Raw genomic sequence first — 19862 nt, forward strand, 5'->3', positions numbered from 1 at the left:
TGTCAAAATTTACTTTTAATTATTATTTTCTTTTTTTTATATTTACATAAGCTTGTGATCACTGGTGCATATATTCTGAAACAAGGTAAAATGGTGGATTTAGTTAATTCACTGAATTTATTGATTCGGATTAAAAAATGGAAAGGTTTCCGGTTTAATTCATTGGCCTTTATCAGGGGTCAATTTGCGAACGCAGGGCTAAAGCTGTTCTTATTTTGCAAGTTGATACAATGAACTAAAACTGTTGAATTGGAATTGTTCCAATACACAGCCATCTATTACATGAACAGTGAATATTAATTCTCAAAGAAATATATGTAAAACTTGAAAAAAGATTATACTAAGAAACTTCTAAAATAACTTTACTCAGTAACTGGGTAAATAATCCATTAGATCTGGCATGTATTTCAACAAATAATTTAAATATTCAGCTGTAGATTTCAAACTTTGTTTTTACTTCACGGCAAATATAAAACAACAGGCACATACATAGCAAGGGGGGGGGGGGGGTGCGCTGGCATCCTCACTTTAACTGTTTAATCCATATAAAACATATTTGAAAGAAACTGATTAACTTTTACCCCTCTCCCCGTTTACTAGGACAGTGTTAAAAATTAGAGTATAACATTGATCAAAATTTTAAGATGTGACCACGCCCCCACGGATTAGGATTTTGATGTTAGGGTATGTACCCCCCATATAGGAACTCTCCAATCTGGAGGTTATTTTGGTGTAACTTCCGCTTCGAGATATTCGACAACAAAATTTGTCAATTTGAGTTATCAACCACTTTAGATTGTTTTGTGGAATATTCTGTGAATACAGCTTAACATATATAGGGTATGCTGAACGCAAGGATGTCTTTCTCCTGGAGCATATAATAGAAGAAGATATAGATATATGAATCCGGTAAACTATATCTTTTAGATTAAACTCTAAATTTGAATAAAGCATAGTCTTATGGATAATGAATAAAATTATATTACATTATAATTATTTTTTAAATTTTTAATTGAATGAACAGAATGAATGTTATCATTATTCTGTGCAAAATAATGGAGTGAAAGAAAAAATTCTCCAAATCACGGATATGAAATTCAGCACTGTCAATATCAATATGAGGTTTTCATACAGGAAACGTGAGTCACATGATGAAGGATTGTGTATTGATAAGCTCCTCTTTATTAAAGTGATAGGATGATGTTCAATTTGTTTACAAATGTACAATGAAAACCCACAAACCTCCTGAACCTTACATTGTCTTATTGGAAAAAAATTATAATCAAACTTTCCCCAGAAGGCAGAACAGCAGAAGTGATTCTTTTAAGTACACAAATTTATCAGTGTTTAAGTACTAGATGACATGATTTCATTGTGATCTGGAAATATGCTTTCAATAACTTTTTCTTCAATGTTTGAATTAGAGCATATTTAAGATGTTGGTTAAATAGTGGAATTTATGAAGGATCTGTATAGGTCCTTGTTCCTGCTTATTGAGATACACAATATTACTATAATTAGTTCATATAAAATCAATGATATGCGAGTCAGTAGCATGAATTTACACAAACAATGAGCAGATGTCTTTTTATATTACTTCTTAAGGGTTTGACAGATGAACTGGTAAACAATGACATCCCGAAGTGTACTGACAGTGTCTGAGAGTGTTGAGCAGTCAGAAGGGGAGGGAACCATCATCAAAAGATGCCTGGGTGAAGATGTGGTAAATAACTGTTATTATAGATTTACAAATCTGAAGTCAAAGCAGGGTTTCTTAAAGTTTTTACTGTAGTATATGTATTTTTAAAAAGAAAATTAATTAGCGTAATTTTTCCATAAGGTGCTCTTAAATGTAGGAAAGGTTCTTTTGTTTACAACCTAAAATGTAGGTTTATATTTTCAAAGTCACAACTAAATGAATACAAAGCGTCTTGTCTTCACTAAACCTAGCATATTATAACACTTTCTTGTGTTTTTAGACTGATACAGTTGACCCATTTCTAATGTTGGATGAGTTTATAGTTAACCCACCAACAGGATTTCCAGATCACCCTCATAGAGGATTTGAGCTGGTGAGTATAATGCCCTCTCATCTCAAATACTACTTCATAAGTGATTTAAATGAATTATAAACTAATGGCAACTAGAGCTCGAAATGATTAATGCCCAAGTGGTCTTGGACCAGTTATCTGAATATTAAAATTATTTTCTTGAGCAAGAGAAAATTCTCATGGACCAGTAAAAAAAAGATTATTTTTAGCCCAGTTTTAGAGCACTTGTTGTACAGATATATATATAGATACAGATTTTTTTTATTATTTTTATTAAAGGTGTCATATATCTTACAAGGCACTGGTCAGCATGAGGATTTTATGGGACACAAAGGAAAACTGAAGACTGGAGATGTTCAGGTGATTTATACTTATACGTGTACTAGCGATAAACATTTACTACAAATCAATGGTATCCATAGGGAAAAAATTTCATAGAGCAACATCTGTTTTCAAATTCGGTCACTATTTAGGTATGTTTTGAAAATAGGTAGTATTTTGCAAGAGAGCTGTGATTATTCTCAGTGGAAATGTCACCTGATGATAGATTAATATACAGTAGGGTACGTTCTGTTTTACCTCCTGAAGTTTTTTTCAACATAGTGGTTGACTGCTGGACGAGGCATCATACACTGCGAGTGGTCACATGGTGAGGAGAAAGCCCATGGCCTGCAACTGTGGATTAATCTTGCCAAGAAAGAGAAAATGCAAGAACCGTCAATCCAAGAGATAGTTGCAGAAAACATCCCTGTTTCATCTAAAGAAGGAATAGAGGTCAAGGTCATCGCTGGAGAGGCATTTGGTGTCAAGGTTCCCTTCTTTTTTTTATGAAATTCAGGATAGAAGCTAATACTGTTATAAATAACTGCCCTTATGACAGATGTAACATTATTTTGAGTCCTGTTATTTAATTCCTTTCAAATTGGCAGTCAAATGGCACTTTATTTTATTATTATAATGCCATAATATTAAATGGTAAGCTGATTTGATATGACTAATTCCGATTACCGTTAAGTTGTATCAAAAGTCCAATTTTGGCTTAACCAGGCATCCATTATAAGTACATGTATTCATAGTAAACTAATATAAATAAAAAACATAATGAGGAAGTGCGAAGTTTTCAAAATCAGATTATCTACCTTTGTTGCAGTCCAAGATTCGTACTAGAACTCCTACCCTGTACCTACATTTTACAATGAACGAGGGAACCACATTGAATCACCCCATCCCCCAGGGCTGGAACAGTTTTGTCCATGTGCTGTCTGGAAAGGCATTATTTGGTAGGCAAAAGATTTTTTAACCTGCAATATCATATATCATAAGTACCCACATGTAACAGAATTTGAAAATGCACTGGTGAACATTTTGCCATAAAATTAGTTTAATGCACAGTGGTCCTTTCTTTTTAATTTTTTCCATAGGTATCTATATTCTATTTTTTAAGAATCATGTATGAAACAAAGAATTATTCTCCAACTAAATCACTAGTAATGGATTTTTTTTAACATTTTAGCTATTTAAGAATCAAATTTGAATGAAAAACATTATTTTTTGCTCATACATATTTCAGGCCCTGAAAACAAAGAGAAACTAGTAAAATCAACTCAAACCGCTATTTTAAGCTCAGAGGGAGAATGTGTGAAAGTACAGAACCAGGTATATACATATATTCATTCGATTATTTATCTGCATCTGAAATTCTGAATCTTGAAATTTTCTGTATTATACATGTATATATAGCAAGTATATGTTATGTCTTTATTTGCAGTGGTCTGATCCCTGTAGCTTCATTCTCTTGGCTGGGCAGCCATTAAATGAGCCCGTGGCACAACAAGGTAAATGAGTGATACTGTAGAATTCTTTATTATTTAGTGATATCAAAGTATGAAAACATAATATATATTGCTATATAAATGTTATTTTAGAAAGAAGTTTCAACATTAACATTCATTTGAATTTCAAACATATTCCTGCATTATTCATTTTAATCATTGCAATTTTTTCTGTGTCACAAGCATACAATATACTCTGACTAATACAGTCAAACTTCGTTATCTCGAACTAGATGGGACTGTATAAAAACTTCAAGATATCCGAGTATTTGAGATATTGAGAGTAAAATACTTAAAAAATAAGTTGTTGGGACTTACAAATCACTTCGACATATCTATTGTATTCGAGATATCAGTGTTTGAAATATCGAAGTTCAACTGTATTTCAAAGGATGGATAATTTGTTAGTTTGCATGTGCAATGTGTAGATTCTGACTATTTTGCAATTTGTTTTAAAAAAAAATAGGCCAAGTGATCAACAAATTACCCATCAGATGTACCTTAAAATATAAAATATGATATTTTTAGCCATAAACATTTTTTTGGAAGTAAAAAATTGATATTTATTTTATGTGAAGAAAAAGTCCAAATATTTTAGTTTTAATATTTGAAAATTTTTCTATTTCTTCATACAGGACTTTTTTTATTTTAAGGAGATTAAAGTAGTCTAAAAATGGCCAAGACCATTTAGCCAAAGGACTATATATGATATGGGCCTAAAATGGCCCCCTAAAATGAATGTCATCATTTTACTGTAATTCTTTGATTTTTTAGTTTAGATATATACGGTATGTAATGTGTTAACATAATATTCATTTTGATTCAAATTAATGCCCACGATATAGAAATATGACATCGTAAAGACAACCTTTTCCCGCCATTTTTTGCATTTTTAGCATAAAACAGCTTGTTTTCAAGCAGTTTTTCTTTCAGAAAACATAGAGCGCATACTTGAACAAACAAAATATTTTAATCCGAGATGTATCTAGCCAAAACTAATAAGTGACAAAAAAATATATCTTGTTCAAGCATGTGCTCTATGTTTCCCATTCGTAAAAAGATAAGAAAAATGTCAATTTTAGACTGATTTTGATTGAATTCTAAAAATAGCGTCACTTCTGACGTCGTATACTGCCAGTAAGTGCAAAGAAATCAAATAAATATATGAAAAATATATTTTATATCAACTCTTCTAAAAAATAAGTTAACTTTTTATTGTACCCGAAACACTTAAAAAATGGCGAATTATGGGGGCCAAATTTAACTCATATCATATATTGTTCTTTAATGAATTTTTTTTTCAATTTTATTTTTTTGGTTTTTTTAAGGTCCATTTGTGATGAATACTGAAGAGGAGCTCTTCCAGGCGATGGATGACTACAAGTCATGCGCCAATGGATTTGAGCGGGGGCGATCCTGGCAATCTTCCTTCCTACAAAGCAGTAGCTGATTCCCGACTAGTCCCAATATTACATTTTAATTTTTTTTAAATATCCAGTTTGATTATTCCTTTTTTAATGAAACATTCCAATATAATCAATAAGAACTGATTAAAAGTCTGTAGATGTTTTAGTGAAAAATATTAGGTAGTCCAAGTGTGTTTGAAAAAAAAATTAAAGTGGAATAGGTCCCATTACAAGAGAAAGTATTTTTAGATTCAAAAAGTTAATAACACATGCATGTTCAGTTATAACAATAATTTAGAAAACTTTGCACGTCAGATTTAAGAAGAGCATGAATGAAATTTTGTGCCAATTAACTTTTTTCATCATTTATATATTATCCTTTTTTTCTTAGACCTGAATTATTTGAGATAATTTTATGCAGTTGTAATGAATACTCTGACTTGTAATCATTTAAAGCAAGCCAAATTTAAAAGCAAATGAACTGTGGTTTTTTTAATAATTATGGGTATCGATTTTCTTAGAGTAAGTGAAAATTACAGTTGCAAGGATAAGTGAATTCGTGGTCAATGATCTTGTCAATACAATGTTATTTGAATTGCAACTTGATGAACATCTAATTTTATAGATCAACTGAACATCGAAATGCATGAAAAATGGTGTTCAACAAATGTTGATGAAACCTCAGTCATTGATTTTATTAGTATAAAAAAAAATTCTTGTTAAAATTGTTTTGTTTATTAAGTTATTCAGTTAATTTATTTTGGCTGAATCTTTGCTAACTGGTTCTCATAAGATATGATCTGTAAGAGAATGTATTCCTCTATCAATGATAAATGTTAATGCCCTATTAGAGAAGAAAACAGAAATCCAAATGTTAAATAATTCTATATTTTTTATACAATCCTTTACTATATTGTTAGGCTTGTTGGCTTATTATTTGCAATCATAATTCCTTATTGGAACTAATTTATTTTGGAAGTACTAACAGCTTCGCTAGCCAAGGTTTTGTGATCCGTACCGCTTCTTTATGAGAAGCGGTGCGGATCAGAAAACCTTGGCTAGCGAAGATGAAGTACTAATAGAAATTTTTAAAAATTTAACAAGCCAGCTGTAGATCGATCAATACCTGTAGGTGTTCACATGTTGGTGAGGTGCTCTATCTAATGAATAACATTTAATTCAATGTCCCTTAAGAAATTTTTTTTGAATAATAATCATAATAGTCATGACTTTCATGTATTAGGATTCAAGTTAATCAACTTACTCAACTTTATTTTGTTTTGTCCTTTAATTTTGCCTTTTAATTAAATGCTAGAATGATATAAAGAAATTTTGGATGTTTTTTTTTTTAAATATAAAGCAAAACAAGTTGCATTAAGAAAACCAACAGTTACAAATATTCTACTGTTATTTACTGTTACTTTTGTTATGAATTTGATGTTTTAACATTCTCTGGAAAAATTAGTATACACACAGATACAGATGGTCCCAATATACAGCCATATACTTAAAATTTTTATTTTTGTATTTCAAATGTACATTTTGAAGAACTGCTGCTAAAAGACCATTCTCTCTTGGTTTTACGAGGATGAAAAGACCTTATTGAATTAGGACCAAGCGGATTAATTTACTATTTACTAATATTTAGTTTTTATTTATTGCTGATTTATTTTTGTGTACATGTACTTCTTTTCGCTTGTGTTCCTATGTGGTGCTGCCACTTCGACAATACTGTTTCTTAGTTTTTCTTTACTATATATTCCAAGCATAATCATGCTGTTCCAGGCCCTGCCTTATCAATCTGTTGCAAGGTCTGGGAATTATATATCAGATTAGAAGCTTTTTTTCTGATTTATACAAGAAGCTTCTTTTTTTCTTAATTTATTTTGCACGCGTGTTCCAGCACATTTTGGTACAGTTTAAAATGGTCTTATGTTTATGCTTTTCATCTTTACAATTTTTTGTCTTCTTTTATATATATATTTTTCTTGAAATCTGATTGCTACTGTATAATTAAGTTATATGCATATATCATATTATTGCAATCTTTATTGATATTAATTCTTTTTTTGTTTTTATTTCTTTTTTCTTAGCTCACAATTTTTTTAGTAGAATGTCCCTAGTCAATGAAATTTCAAAAGTTTGATGTTTAGTGAACTTATAAGTTAAATTGTATATTTTCTCTAAATTGGTAAATGATATGCATGCCATTAAAAAACAGACAAAAAGCTATTATGGAATGTATCAGTAATGATAAGCTTTTTACCCAACCTCTATGAAAGTCTTAATATATTTTGCATTATTTCATATTTGCAGAAAAAGTTAACAAGAATCTATATCACTTCAATTCTAAAATTCTAAATGCAGATTTTTATAAGCGCTTACTATAACAATGAATTTTATTTTTATTTCTTATTGCTGTCCTAAGGTTATCTACTTTTTTTTAAAAGTTTAAGTTTAGATTTAAGTCTAAAAATAAGTGGGTGTAGATTTACATGTAGTTCATGCAGATGAGGAATGTTATGATTTTTACACACTATTGTTTTGTTGATTCATGTATTTATTGGATCTTGCATAGCACTGCGATTTTGAGATATTAAGGATACTAATGATTATGAGGAATAAATTTGAAAACAAATACCGGTACTATGGAAATTCATTTATTGTTGTGAAGAGTTATCACCTGTAATAACTATAGTTTATGGACTGTTAACTAAATAGTTAACAGTCCATAAACTATAGTTTTTACAGATGATAAACCAGGGACATATATGTATACATGTACATGTACGACCCTGCATGGAGAAACCTATATAGGTTATTAATAAATAAACCTAGTTGAAAAAATATATGCATATATTTTTAATTTGGCGCGCTATACATAATAGATGTATGAATATGTCAAAAATTCAATGCATTTTAAAAATGACAAAAGTCATTTGGCAAATTACAAATTATAATTTGAACACTTGTCTTTAATAATTGAAAATTTTTAATTGTCAATGAGTCCATGACTAAAAATATAATTTTAGTTAATTTGAAAACAAGTTTTCCTCACGACACATGCCTGCAAAACAGTACTCAAGATTCATAAAAAAAATTATGCTAAGTTCATAGATGCTGTCTTATTACCAACATATTTACCAAATATTTTGTAGGCAAAAAACATTAACAATGTATTAATTAACAAAGACCCAACATATGCGGAACAGATGTATATAACACATCAGTATAAAAGATACACACTATTCATATTAATTAAAAAAGATTCTGACATTCAAGATGTAACGTTAGTGCATGAATTGTTTTCGTATGATGTACATTTTAAAATTGTTGATGAATGAGTTATTTATTTTGAACACTGTTGTTGATTTACCATTGAAACGATCGAAGCGTAGCCTTCAGAGTATTTGACTTTGTAAAAATAATTTCTTTGAAAACATGTACAAAAGTCATGCATAAGAGTAGTTATTTTTAAAGAGTAAAAGTTATTGACGCACCCTTGGATCCGCCCTTTCATTTAGGCTAGGTGGGAGCTCTCTTGTGTTAGGAAATAAAATGTGTCGAATGGTTTCGTTTTCAGTTGAAAATAATCTTTTGGTAGTGTCATTAGCGTTAAAAAAGTATTTTCAGTTCTTTCTATGACCCGATTATGATATATACATCAGAAGTAGACGGATATAAATAGATACGGCCTATACGGTGAGTGTTATTTACAGTAAAGTGCTGTGTCACTGTGCAATGTTCCAAATTTTAACATGTTAGCTGTTGATTTGGCTTATATCTAGAACATACAGAAGCTATTTACACGGAATGCATGTACTTTACAATTCAAAAGTTGTCGGTAAGTATGAATCTATAGACACTACAGTAGAGTAAGTGAGTAGCTTAAAAACCCTGGACCGAAGGCGCTTTGCCTTAACAAAGAGAAAGTAGAAATTCTTTAACGTTACTGAATGAGATGTAAATAAAAAGTACTGATGCCTTACTTTACAAATAAAACTCATAGCATTCATTTCAAAAACACATATATCTATGTATCTTCTTAAATTTCTTAATTTTAGTATGGTGTCTAGATACAGCCCACCTTTGATAACATTTGCCCTCTCTGCCATACTTGGAAGTTGTAAAACAACTACTGGTGGTCTTAGAAGACACAGCTGCCTGCTCATAAATCCACTTCTTCATCATACTAACCAGACGTGTTGGATTGGAACACAATTTCTATCCACCATGAAGGCTAAGACCGTTTTGAAGGCTGTTCTCTCCGTGGAGCAGGATGAGGGTGTTGGAGCTCGAGTCAGGCGGAGTGTAGGAAGGCCAGAGGTAGGACATATTTTACGAGATATTGGAAACTACTTAAGAGATGAGTGGAAAACATAACTTTTTAGGGATTTAAATGCTGACCCCCTGAATCTTCAAGTCCTCTACCTATTTCTGAATTGTAGTCTTACTCTGTCTATTCTGACATATTTGTTAACATAGTATGAAGTTGCATTAATGTGCAGCTTATTTTCTGGTATTTTTAACATGTCGTTCGAAGTATGTCATTATTATTTTTAGCTCAAAAACTTTGATCCATTCCTGATGCTAGATGAGTTTAAGGGTAAAGCTCCAGGAGGTTTTCCGGATCACCCACACAGAGGCTTTGAAACGGTTGGTTTAATCAGCCTAAGTGATTCTAAATAAAACTGTAGTAAAGTAAATGTACTTGGGTATTGTTTACATTTCAAATACAACGAAATTGACCAATCGTTTTCTTTTCTTCAGAATTTATAATTAAGGAATTTTAAATTTTAACGCAGCATTTTAACACAGCTAATTTCTATCTCAATTTGAGATGTATATAGATTATTACATGGCAATTTTTATATCGCATCCTACATATGTATATTAGCCCAAGGTTGCTGTATATCAGCCCTATAGAGCCGTTAATTGTGTAAATTAGGAATCTACAGTATGTGAGGAAATCTTATCTCTGAATAATTTTTATTATCAGGTACTTAATACATTTATCAAAAAAGAAAGATAATTTAAAAATTTCCAGTGTACTTTAATTAAAGCATGAAAGGTTTCTTTTACATGTATATAGGTCACATATATCATAAAGGGAAGTATTCGTCATGAGGATTTCTGTGGACACAAAGGCATAATTGGAGCTGGAGACCTACAAGTGAGTACATGTACTGGATACTAGGCTTATGTTGTATGCAACTTCAAGTAATTAAAAGCTTTACAGATGAACTAGTAAATACTGGATTGGTTTTATAACTGGTGTTAATTGATTAAGAATGATTTTTTAAAAAAAAAAAAAAAAGGCAAGTTTTTTATACAGTGGCTTAATACTCCTGTCTAACATTTGACAGTGGATGACCGCTGGCCGAGGAATAGTCCACTGTGAGATGCCACACGGGGAGGGGGAGGTTCATGGCCTTCAGTTGTGGGTCAACCTAGCTAAGAAATACAAGATGATTGAGCCAGCGTACCAAGAACTTCTAGACAAGGACATCCCAAGGGCAACTAAAGATGGAGTCACAGTCAAGGTCATTGCTGGGGAAGCATTTGGTATAAAGGTAATAGTTTGTATGTAATGTGGAAAGCTATCTGCAAATATTATAAGTACATACAGTGTTGGTGTTTTATGTTCTTTATTAAGGTTTGTGTGTCTTTTTAGTCCAAGGTGTACACTCGCACTCCTACAATGTATCTGGATTTTAAGTTGACACCTGGATCTCAACTGGAGCAGCCCATTCCAGTTGGCTGGAGGTCTTTTCTGTACATTCTCTCTGGAAAGGCGAAGTTTGGTAAGGGTGTGCATATGCAAACTTAAAAATGTCAACAATTGCATTATAGTCACATTGCTCATGTGTAACAAATAGTTATCTAAAATATATGCATCTAAATGAATTAGATTGCCATTTAATGTAGTTTGATTATTATTATTTGGTGAATAATTGTTTATTTCAAAGTTGAATTGAGCTAGAAATAAAATATTAAAAAGGAATAAACAATGTGATATGAATTTTACTACATAGTATTTGCCAAATTACTGTCCAAATTAATATTTACATATCTTTTGCAACTGAAATTATATTATCCACAGAACCCAGAGTACTTGTATCTGAATTTTCAACACAATTAAGACATTTTCTTAAATTTCAATGACTGTTTCCAGTTATTCTAATTGAGTTACATGTAAATGATGTAATGATTGGATTGATTTCATCTGTTAATGTGGTATTGAAAAGTGTTGGACTTGAATTTTTGTCTGTTATTGGTGTTTTTCTGGTTTCAGGACCAACAGGAAACCAGAAGGAGATAGAGGCCCACCACACAGTGACCTTCAACGACGATGGCGACTCCATAAGTGTGGACAATTCAGTAAGTGGCTATTCCCAAGACAATTCAATGTTGTTTCCTTTAAGTTATTCACAAAACTCTCACTGTATTCATTTATTCAAAGATTGCATAAATTATGTTCATGAAAAATGATGTTCAGAACAATTTACTTTATCATAAATTATCACAAAGATGAACTTGTTTTAAAAAAATGAAATTGAAATAAAACAGACACATCTTATTGTTCTCTCTTGGATTGAAATGTCAAACTTACATTGGTTTAAACATGAAATGAGACTGCCAGACTTATATTTCTCTGTCCGAGTGGTGGGATGGTATTCGGAAATATGGCCGATGCTTTGCCTATCTATCTCAACATTTTATCTTTATTTATTACATAGACTATATTCTGTATAATTTTTTTTTTTTTGGAATAGTTGCCTTTTGAAATTACTTTTGAATTAGAGTATTGCCCTTTGAAATGACGTCACTTTGTTGTGTCTGGAGTAAAATAAAATGGCAGTGTCTAGATTTTTTCAAACCTCCATGGAGGAAAGGGAGAAAACAATTTAATTTAAATAGCAATAAAACATTGAAAGTTAAAAAGGGTGCAGCAAAAATTTTCAAAGAGTATCTGAAAAGTGAGAATGTTTATTTTGAAGAGTTCTGCTATGTAAATTGGACAAGATGTAAGGCCGCTTTTACATGGATTTGGGTAGAACATCATTTTTTTTTAATATAGTTTGTCTTACTTGATAGTCCTCTGGAAAACAAAACACTTATTAGGTTGTTACCAACAGCCTACAGATATCAGATTGATCAATCTCATAGATGGCGAGGCTAAAAAGAGCTGTAAGAACCTGAGATGATCAACCTAATATATATGTCTCTAATCAGTCAGTAACAAACCTAATAAGTAATAGAATTCATTCTTATTTTTTATTCTATTTAGATAACTGTGAATTTTGTGAAAAGTTTGCAGAATAAATGCAAATGTAAATTGATTTTATGCATCATAAAATTTGATTTGTCTTTCAGTTGAAAGGTTTACATTTATCTCGTATTAAATTGTTTACTAGTACATGTATTTGGTCTTTCAGGGGTCAACAGAGTGTCATCTGGTGATGATTGCTGGAGAACCAATCAAAGAGCCTATCGTCCAATATGGTTAGTCATGTGATTGTTTGTAAATCAATTAATCTAAAGTACACGCCCCTTTGTGAATGTTCGGGTTAATATGCCATAGAGCTGTGTCACATAAAAACTTGCGCTAGTGTTGGACTTATCAACCTAATTTCTCAACACATTCTGTTGATTACTAGATACCCCATTTTACTAGCCACAGACTTTCCTATAAATATGCTCACCAACCTCAAAAAGGGAAAGAAGATAGATTCATGTACTTGTGCAAATAGAGAGTTCTCATTTTATTTTTTGAAAAGAATTTTAAGATTATTTGAACTACATATAAATTCAGCAGCATTATACATGTGATGAATTTTGCATACATGTCTGATGATTTTTTTTTAAATATATTCATGAATAGAATGTGTTTGGAAATCAAATTTATAATTGGTCCAAAAATAGCACAAGTTTTTGTATGCTATAAGTTGTAAGTTTTTTGTATCTAAGGAATTGATGAATTTCATATCAACCTGAATTCTCCAATAGAAGCATAGATCTGCAAAGAGTAACTACTCTGTACAAGTATTAATAATTTCTAATGAAAATTTTTCTTATATAAAATTAAGCAGAAAAAAATATTCAAGGTTGTCTGACTTACAGTCCACTAAATAAAACAATATGTTATCATCATAATAAATCATTGTTATCATCTACTGTCTTCTAGATATATTCTTTTTTTAATCTATCTAAAGATGTTGACTGTTCATTGGTACATATTAGAAAAAAACTATTAGAAATAAATGAAATTTTACTGTGCATCCAGGTCTTTTATAAATTTGGCCCTGCTGAAGGTTGAAGGGGGGGGGGGACACACTTCTTAAAATTTTATAATGGAGATCATTTCAGACTCCTACACATTTTCTGCTATAAAAAATACAAATCTTGCTGATGGAAGCTAAGACATGCAACCTTAACTTGTATCTGAAGAAAACGTTATCTTGGATAATTTTACGTTGTCAGGACCTTTTGTAATGAACACTCAAGAGGATATACAGAAGACTTTTCGCGACTATCAGTTGGGAAAAAATGGTTTTGAGAATGCTCCTAAATGGCAGTCGGATTATGTGAAGAATCGTGAATAAGTGCCAGCCTCTGTCACTCCAGTAACCATGGTAACCTCATTTATCATTTGTGTAGGACCTTTTGTCATGACTTCTGAAGAGGAAATCCTGGAGGCAAGAAAAGACTACCAGTTTGCCAGAAATGGGTTTGAGAAGGCCCACACATGGAATTCCTTCATTGTAACAGAAGATGAATCTGAACAAACATTTTCTTGATTGTGAGGAAAAATTGTTTTGTTGTTTAGTCTTATGAACTAACATATACTAATGTCTTTCATATGCAAACACTATGTTGGTGTATCTGTATTTATTTGTTTGGTATACACATATTTTTGTTGTTGTTAATGCATACCGGTATTTAAAGTTGCATTGCATCTTTGAGTGTGTTAAGGTGATGATTAATATATTTATTATACATGTATTGCACATGTATTGTGTCTATGATCATTATCATAGTCTTTAGATTTATAAACTTTAAGACTTTAAGAGAAGGGGGGGTCTTAACATAAATTACTGATTGTTACTTTTTTGGTAATTTCAAAATTATTCTATTTATTAGGGTAAACACTTAGAAGTTTTGTTGAATGTATGTTTCTGAAATTTTGTTTGGCAAAATAAATAGCTAAATACTTTTCCTCCATAGGTTGAATCTCACAATAGACCAACTACCGTTGTTGGCTTAATTTTTTGCATTGATTTTCTAGTAACTGTTGTAAAAACTTTTGTAAATACTATACTACATGTATGTATAATGATAATTAATCTAACTAAAGATTTATTGCAAAACGAGAAATCTTGAAATAAAATCATACGTAAAAAATTTAATGCTCGCCGTGTGTTTTGTCTTCCGAGACCGAAAACAATCTCTCCTAAGTAACTGTACATTTTGAACAAAAATGCACCGAATATTGATTTTTCCAAAAAAATCTGAAGATCAGTTATTGCACTTCAGATGATTATAATTTGTTTAATCGACCAAAATGACCACTTGATTACCATGAATTTAAAATCGGCCAAATAGTTTCAAAGCGTTTAAGGCGACTAGACGCATAGAACACTCGAACCAATGTTTGACTAAAGCTGTCTCTCGTGCAGTAAACATTGTTTCGGAAAGACTTGGTTTTGCTATAAACAAACACAAAAAAAGCGCGAAATTTTTCCAGTCGCAGAAGCAAAGACAGTTAACTTCCCCATACGTCTGACGTGATCCCTCATGCATTAATTTTGGTGACCCCTAGGGGCTGTATGTTATGAAAATATACACAATGTATACGTATACGTTCTTAGTTATTGTTTATAATTATACCTTAAACTTTAAAAGAAACAGTGATATTATCATTATCGCCTAGAATTAAAAGCTTCATTTTATTTGGGGGGGGGGGGGGCAAAATCTGTTATGGCATATTCAGTGTATATATGCAGTTATTATATTATAGAAATCGAAAATGTTGTGGATTAACGGTTTTATATAAAAAAAATTTATTAAAGATCAATCTATAAGACTAAAGATATTTACGACTTTGTCGTAAGTTCTTTTGTAAAACGCAGATTCAAATGATTAGCCTAGAATCTTCAGTCAGGTACTCTACAAACTTAGCCCAATGGGACCAAAGTTAGAATTGCATGGTTTTGATCACTATTCTCAATTCATTTTGACATAATCTTAAATTGTTTACTGCTTACTTTGTAGTTTGTCTCACTTAGTTCTGAATAGGAAATACTACTGAATTGTGTTAATTGGTATGCAGTCTGTTTTCTTGGATTTTTATTATCATTTAATATTTATTCGTTTGATGAGATATCGGCGCTTCTGATTGGTTGAAAAATTTCTTTGATACCTGCATCAATAAAATTTTCGCCGGATCTACTTTTCTCAACTGCTCTGATCTAACACTATTTATAGAACGGGAATTTCCAAGATAAACACTGTCAACAAAATGTAAAGTTGTGTCTGTTTTATTGTCAGCAAACAAAATGCAAACTTGTGAATATAAAAACTTGAAAGTTTAATCTTCAAAAATAAACAAAACACTTTGTTTGATTCACGAAATAGAAAATTAAGCGTCTTCTCACGATTTCGTCTGCTTGATATCAATCAACATTTACAGCGAGGCTGGCTGTTCCTTTTAAGGATTTCAATATTATAACGAACATATAGGCATATAAACTTTCACGGTAACACTGCTGTTCAAATTTGGTAACGATAATTTTTAAATTTACACACGTAGATGATCGGTCATCAAAATAAGCGTCGTAAAGAAAAGCTATGAGTAATATATACATCAACTCCTTCGGTGAATTCCAAGCGGCAGATTTATACCATTTAGGTACATCACTGGCTATCTAGTTACCACAAAGTTTACAAAAGCGCTTATACATGCTATTCTTTGTCGACATATCAGCTATTTTCGTCCACGATCGCTTTTCCTTGGATCATTGGATGGTTATGTCCAGTTGCATATTCCAGCGATCTCACATGAAAACTAGTTTTAATACGAGTTTTTCTGCACAGTGAATGATATCACAAGTTATCGCATGTACTTTCCTTTCGTTTTCAATTCAGCCGGTTCAGATTTTAACTCACTATTTGTGTTTAATCCATTAAATTCAGCCCAGTAGCTCTGCATCAGCTGAAGGCGAATCCATTTTGAATATTGTTGCTGTTGTTGTTTTGTATTCATGCGCGCCGCTTCATTTACATTATTTACATTTTTTATCAATGACACATCACATTTTTTTAGTTGAAAATGTTTTATTAAATGATAAGAAATGAAGTTAATAATTTTTCTATTGATCGACGTATCAAAGAAAAAATTGACCGGAAAACTTTTTCACGCATTGATGAAGTTTTCCGGTCAATTTTTTCTTTGATACGTCGATCAATAGAAAAATTATTATCTTCATTTCTTAAATGCTTTTAGGGGAATTACTTTGATCCATTCCTTTGGATGGATGAGTTTAAGGATACAGTTCCTGACCACGTACATGCAGGATATGACGTAGTTAGTTAAAAAATTAGTTTTCATCCTGAATGATTATAAGTTAAGATGTACAGTATAAAGATTGATATAAAGTACAGTCAAACTTCGCTATCTCAAACTAGATGGGACTGTTTTAAAACTTTGAGGTATCCGATTATTTGAGATATCGAAGGTAAAATACTTGAAAAGTAAGTGGTTAGGACTTACTACTAATCACTTCGACATATCCATTGTATTCGAGATATCAGTGCTTGAGATATCGAAGTTTAACTGTATACTTAAAAAAATCAATTAAAGAACTGTTAATACATATTATTATACTTTCATGTTAAATACTGTTGTACCATAGCTGTCGCTATATACACCACGTTTTCTTTGTTTAAAAACGTGGTGTATATATGGCAAACCCACAGTTCTCTATAGCGGGTATATACACCTATAAGAGAGCTTGAAGCTCCGCCCTCTTATATAGTTTAGGGAAAAAACCACAGTCATGAATAATTACTCTTTATTAGTGTACAGACAGAAATAAGAATAATTGAGAATTAATAAAGATTGAATCAATAATTCAATACTCTCTCTGTCTCTCTCAACCGTTTTTACGGCACAAGAACAAAACTCAAAATTAATGATATTTCCCCCTCTATCTCCCCCTCTTTCTCTCTCCCTTTCTCTAAGTATAACAAATCGTTCACAATGTAATTATTATGAGCACATATTTACTTGAATAACCCTCATCTTAAAATCCACCGAAGTTAAATGTGCAATTGGTGAAGATAGGTCCAGAGACTGAGTTGTCAACATCCATGGAGCGTGCTGAATCAAGGGAAGCTGTAGTAATCGTAGAGGTAGGCTCATCACTTTTCCTGAAGCGCTTAGGTTCTAACACGGTGGATACTTCCTTCATCATGTCGTCTGACGCTCTTTGGTTCGATGGAACGGTGAACCGTGCGGGTCATAATCTCCTGCTCCTCTACCCCCGCCTGATACAAAGCCGTCGCACAGGTTCGCTTCCCGGAGTGATTGGTAAAGTTACCACTCAACCCGCCCTCTTCACACATGGATTTCATCATGGTTGACAATTTATTTACACCAATACATTGTTTGCTGAATTTTCTACCCTCTAACGCTCTTCTGTAGAACGGTCCAGCCGAATCCCCGTCGTCGGATACACTGAGAACAAGGCAAATGTACTCTTTATAAATATTGTACAACTCAATGTCCGAGAATATGTGTTTGATGACTTTTGGCGAAACGTTGCGCTGGTTAAGGCCACCTGCAATTCACAAAAATTTTAATTGAAATTATCAATGAATACTAGCATTCTGATGCAATTTCCTAATTAATTCTCTTTATTTTAATATTGGAAATGATTTTTATTTACTCAGCAAATTATCGCTACTTTATTGTTTAACTTTTGCAAATAATAAAAATTTTACCTTTACATGTTTTATTGGTCCGCCCTTTAAAAATGATCAACGGGCGATCATTATCATTCTCATCATGCAGTTCAAATTGATTTATCGCCAGATTTCGGTGTTCGTCAATTCCTCGTAGGCCGAACAACTTACAGTTGTAGAAGAAGACCGAATATAACATCGACTTGGAAGTGGAATTTCCTAAAATGTTCTTCTCCCAAAGGCATTTTTCGTCGTTTTCTGACAACGGCTCGGCTTGTCTTTTGACGATTCCAATGCCTTGAGACGTCAGTTCAGACATTTTGGCGCTCAAAGCCTGACGAAAACCTTGGAAACAAATATTTTTTTCATCCAAAAAGTACTTCCCATTTTCACGCAGATGCCTTAACAGACCCACGCACAGCTGGTAAAGGGATCTGGGTGGATATGGGTTTCCATCCTTTCGTCTGACTTCCAAGACAAATCTCGTCATTAAGTTATTCATCTCAGTTTCGTTCGTTATCTTTTCCAAGTCAGGAATAAAGGCCCCAGTAATTTCCATTCGATATTTTCTCCATTCTAGAAAAGTACTCAGACTCCAATTAGTGTTTTTACGCGTGTTCTTGCTTTCAAACGACTTTTTAATAGAATATATATCTCCTCCTCTTCAACCAATGGCCCAAACCGATTTTTGTCTTCTTCATTGGTATCAAACAAATCATCCAGCCCTTCAAACATCTCAAAATCTGCAAATTCAGCTTCCTCCACTTTGTAAACTTCTACTGTTTGTGTAAGTGACATTTCATTTAAGGATTCCCAAGCTTCGGCAATATCCAAAGCCTGAGACAACGCAAAATCCAGTCCGTCTTCCTCCATGTTTTACCCGGAATAACCACCCGAACACGTGTCTTTTTGTGCGATACCTTATGCCAGTTCAATCGTGCGTGACAAATCGATTGACAATAGTAAACATTGGCTTCTGTGTCTTATTTGTTATTTAGGTCAGAAAAATAATAGTAACTAATGTGAATGTCTTGAGAAAATTAAAAAAGAAATTGATTGTATCTATAATACGTTAAATAATAGAATTGCACATATTCTCTCCCTCTCACTCACTCTCTTCTCTCTCTCTCTCTCTCTCTCTCTCTCTCTCTCTCTCTCTCTCTCTCTCTCATCCGCTATATTTAGTAACAACATTTTGGTGTAGCTATGGTACAAGCAAGTTACCGATATGCTTTTCTATTGGTTTGCTTTAGATACCCGATGACATTTTGAAACGCCCACTCGGGGCGTTGCCCCTCGTGGGCGTTTCAAAATTGTCATCGGGTATCTAAAGCAAACCAATAGAAAAGTATACGGTAACTATAACAAATCTGATTGGTTTAGACGCAGTTGATAATCCGTTCTATTACCCTCAGCCTTAGCAACACACTTGGCAACGGGTAACACAACGAATTGTTACATGCGCGTAAATTATGCGCGTACGGTTCGCCGTAAAATTAACATCATTTCTATATAAAGGCAGTAAAATTTTCTCTAAAATTAAGACATTCAGTATTAATAAAAATTCGCGTCGGTTGACAATGGTTTTCTCGGGGTGTCAATTTCAA

The 19862-nt window shown here is 32.4% G+C and overlaps 3 protein-coding genes across 7 annotated transcripts; 2 read left to right on the forward strand and 1 right to left on the reverse strand.

Moving 5' to 3' along the window:
• The first annotated feature begins 771 nt into the window (after window positions 1–771).
• Window positions 772–7929, forward strand: LOC105324631 (pirin). 3 transcript variants are annotated; one of them, XM_011423756.4, is made up of 9 exons: window positions 772–909; window positions 1606–1723; window positions 1980–2072; window positions 2331–2411; window positions 2655–2861; window positions 3202–3331; window positions 3622–3707; window positions 3820–3886; window positions 5212–7929. In XM_011423756.4, the coding sequence occupies exons 2-9, from the start codon at window positions 1631–1633 to the stop codon at window positions 5331–5333; spliced, it is 879 nt and encodes a 292-aa protein (XP_011422058.3). In that variant the 5' UTR covers window positions 772–909; window positions 1606–1630; the 3' UTR covers window positions 5334–7929. The 3 variants fall into 3 exon arrangements, with proteins under 3 accessions (XP_011422058.3, XP_019921073.3, XP_065931807.1); XM_020065514.3 differs by having other exon boundaries at window positions 781–840; XM_066075735.1 differs by lacking the exon at window positions 772–909 and adding an exon at window positions 1304–1327.
• Window positions 7930–8819: 890 nt separating this feature from the next.
• LOC105324609 (pirin) lies at window positions 8820–14699 on the forward strand. Of its 3 annotated transcripts, none has more exons than XM_011423739.4 (9): window positions 8820–9133; window positions 9354–9615; window positions 9853–9945; window positions 10382–10462; window positions 10656–10862; window positions 10964–11093; window positions 11585–11670; window positions 12729–12795; window positions 13951–14699. In XM_011423739.4, exons 2-9 carry the CDS (start codon window positions 9355–9357, stop codon window positions 14088–14090), a joined length of 1065 nt encoding a protein of 354 aa, XP_011422041.3. In that variant the 5' UTR covers window positions 8820–9133; window position 9354; the 3' UTR covers window positions 14091–14699. The 3 variants fall into 3 exon arrangements, with proteins under 3 accessions (XP_011422041.3, XP_011422033.3, XP_011422049.3); XM_011423731.4 differs by having other exon boundaries at window positions 8820–8991; XM_011423747.4 differs by having other exon boundaries at window positions 8825–8991; window positions 13774–14155.
• A 2649-nt stretch (window positions 14700–17348) lies between these two features.
• LOC117684503 (uncharacterized) lies at window positions 17349–18611 on the reverse strand. The gene is made up of 2 exons (XM_034457016.2): window positions 18295–18611; window positions 17349–18131 (listed from the first exon to the last, which is right to left on the reverse strand). Exons 1-2 carry the CDS (start codon window positions 18572–18574, stop codon window positions 17731–17733), a joined length of 681 nt encoding a protein of 226 aa, XP_034312907.2. The 5' UTR covers window positions 18575–18611; the 3' UTR covers window positions 17349–17730.
• Window positions 18612–19862: the final 1251 nt, after the last annotated feature.

Source organism: Magallana gigas, chromosome 2, assembly GCF_963853765.1.
Source record: "Magallana gigas chromosome 2, xbMagGiga1.1, whole genome shotgun sequence".
In the NCBI taxonomy this organism is placed as follows: domain Eukaryota; kingdom Metazoa; phylum Mollusca; class Bivalvia; order Ostreida; family Ostreidae; genus Magallana; species Magallana gigas.

Bases quoted from the DNA above. Each gene is read 5' to 3' on its own strand.
- LOC105324631 (XM_011423756.4), top strand. From the start codon at position 1,631: ATGACATCCCGAAGTGTACTGACAGTGTCTGAGAGTGTTGAGCAGTCA. The intron at 1,724-1,979 runs GTAAATAACTGT...TTGTGTTTTTAG, and splicing joins GATGCCTGGGTGAAGATGTG to ACTGATACAGTTGACCCATT. The intron at 3,708-3,819 runs GTATATACATAT...CTTTATTTGCAG, and splicing joins GTGTGAAAGTACAGAACCAG to TGGTCTGATCCCTGTAGCTT.
- LOC105324609 (XM_011423739.4), top strand. From the start codon at position 9,355: ATGGTGTCTAGATACAGCCCACCTTTGATAACATTTGCCCTCTCTGCC. The intron at 9,946-10,381 runs GTTGGTTTAATC...ACATGTATATAG, and splicing joins CACACAGAGGCTTTGAAACG to GTCACATATATCATAAAGGG. The intron at 12,796-13,950 runs GTTAGTCATGTG...TCATTTGTGTAG, and splicing joins AGAGCCTATCGTCCAATATG to GACCTTTTGTCATGACTTCT.
- LOC117684503 (XM_034457016.2), bottom strand. From the start codon at position 18,574: ATGTCTGAACTGACGTCTCAAGGCATTGGAATCGTCAAAAGACAAGCC. The intron at 18,132-18,294 runs GTAAAATTTTTA...TGTGAATTGCAG, and splicing joins GACCAATAAAACATGTAAAG to GTGGCCTTAACCAGCGCAAC.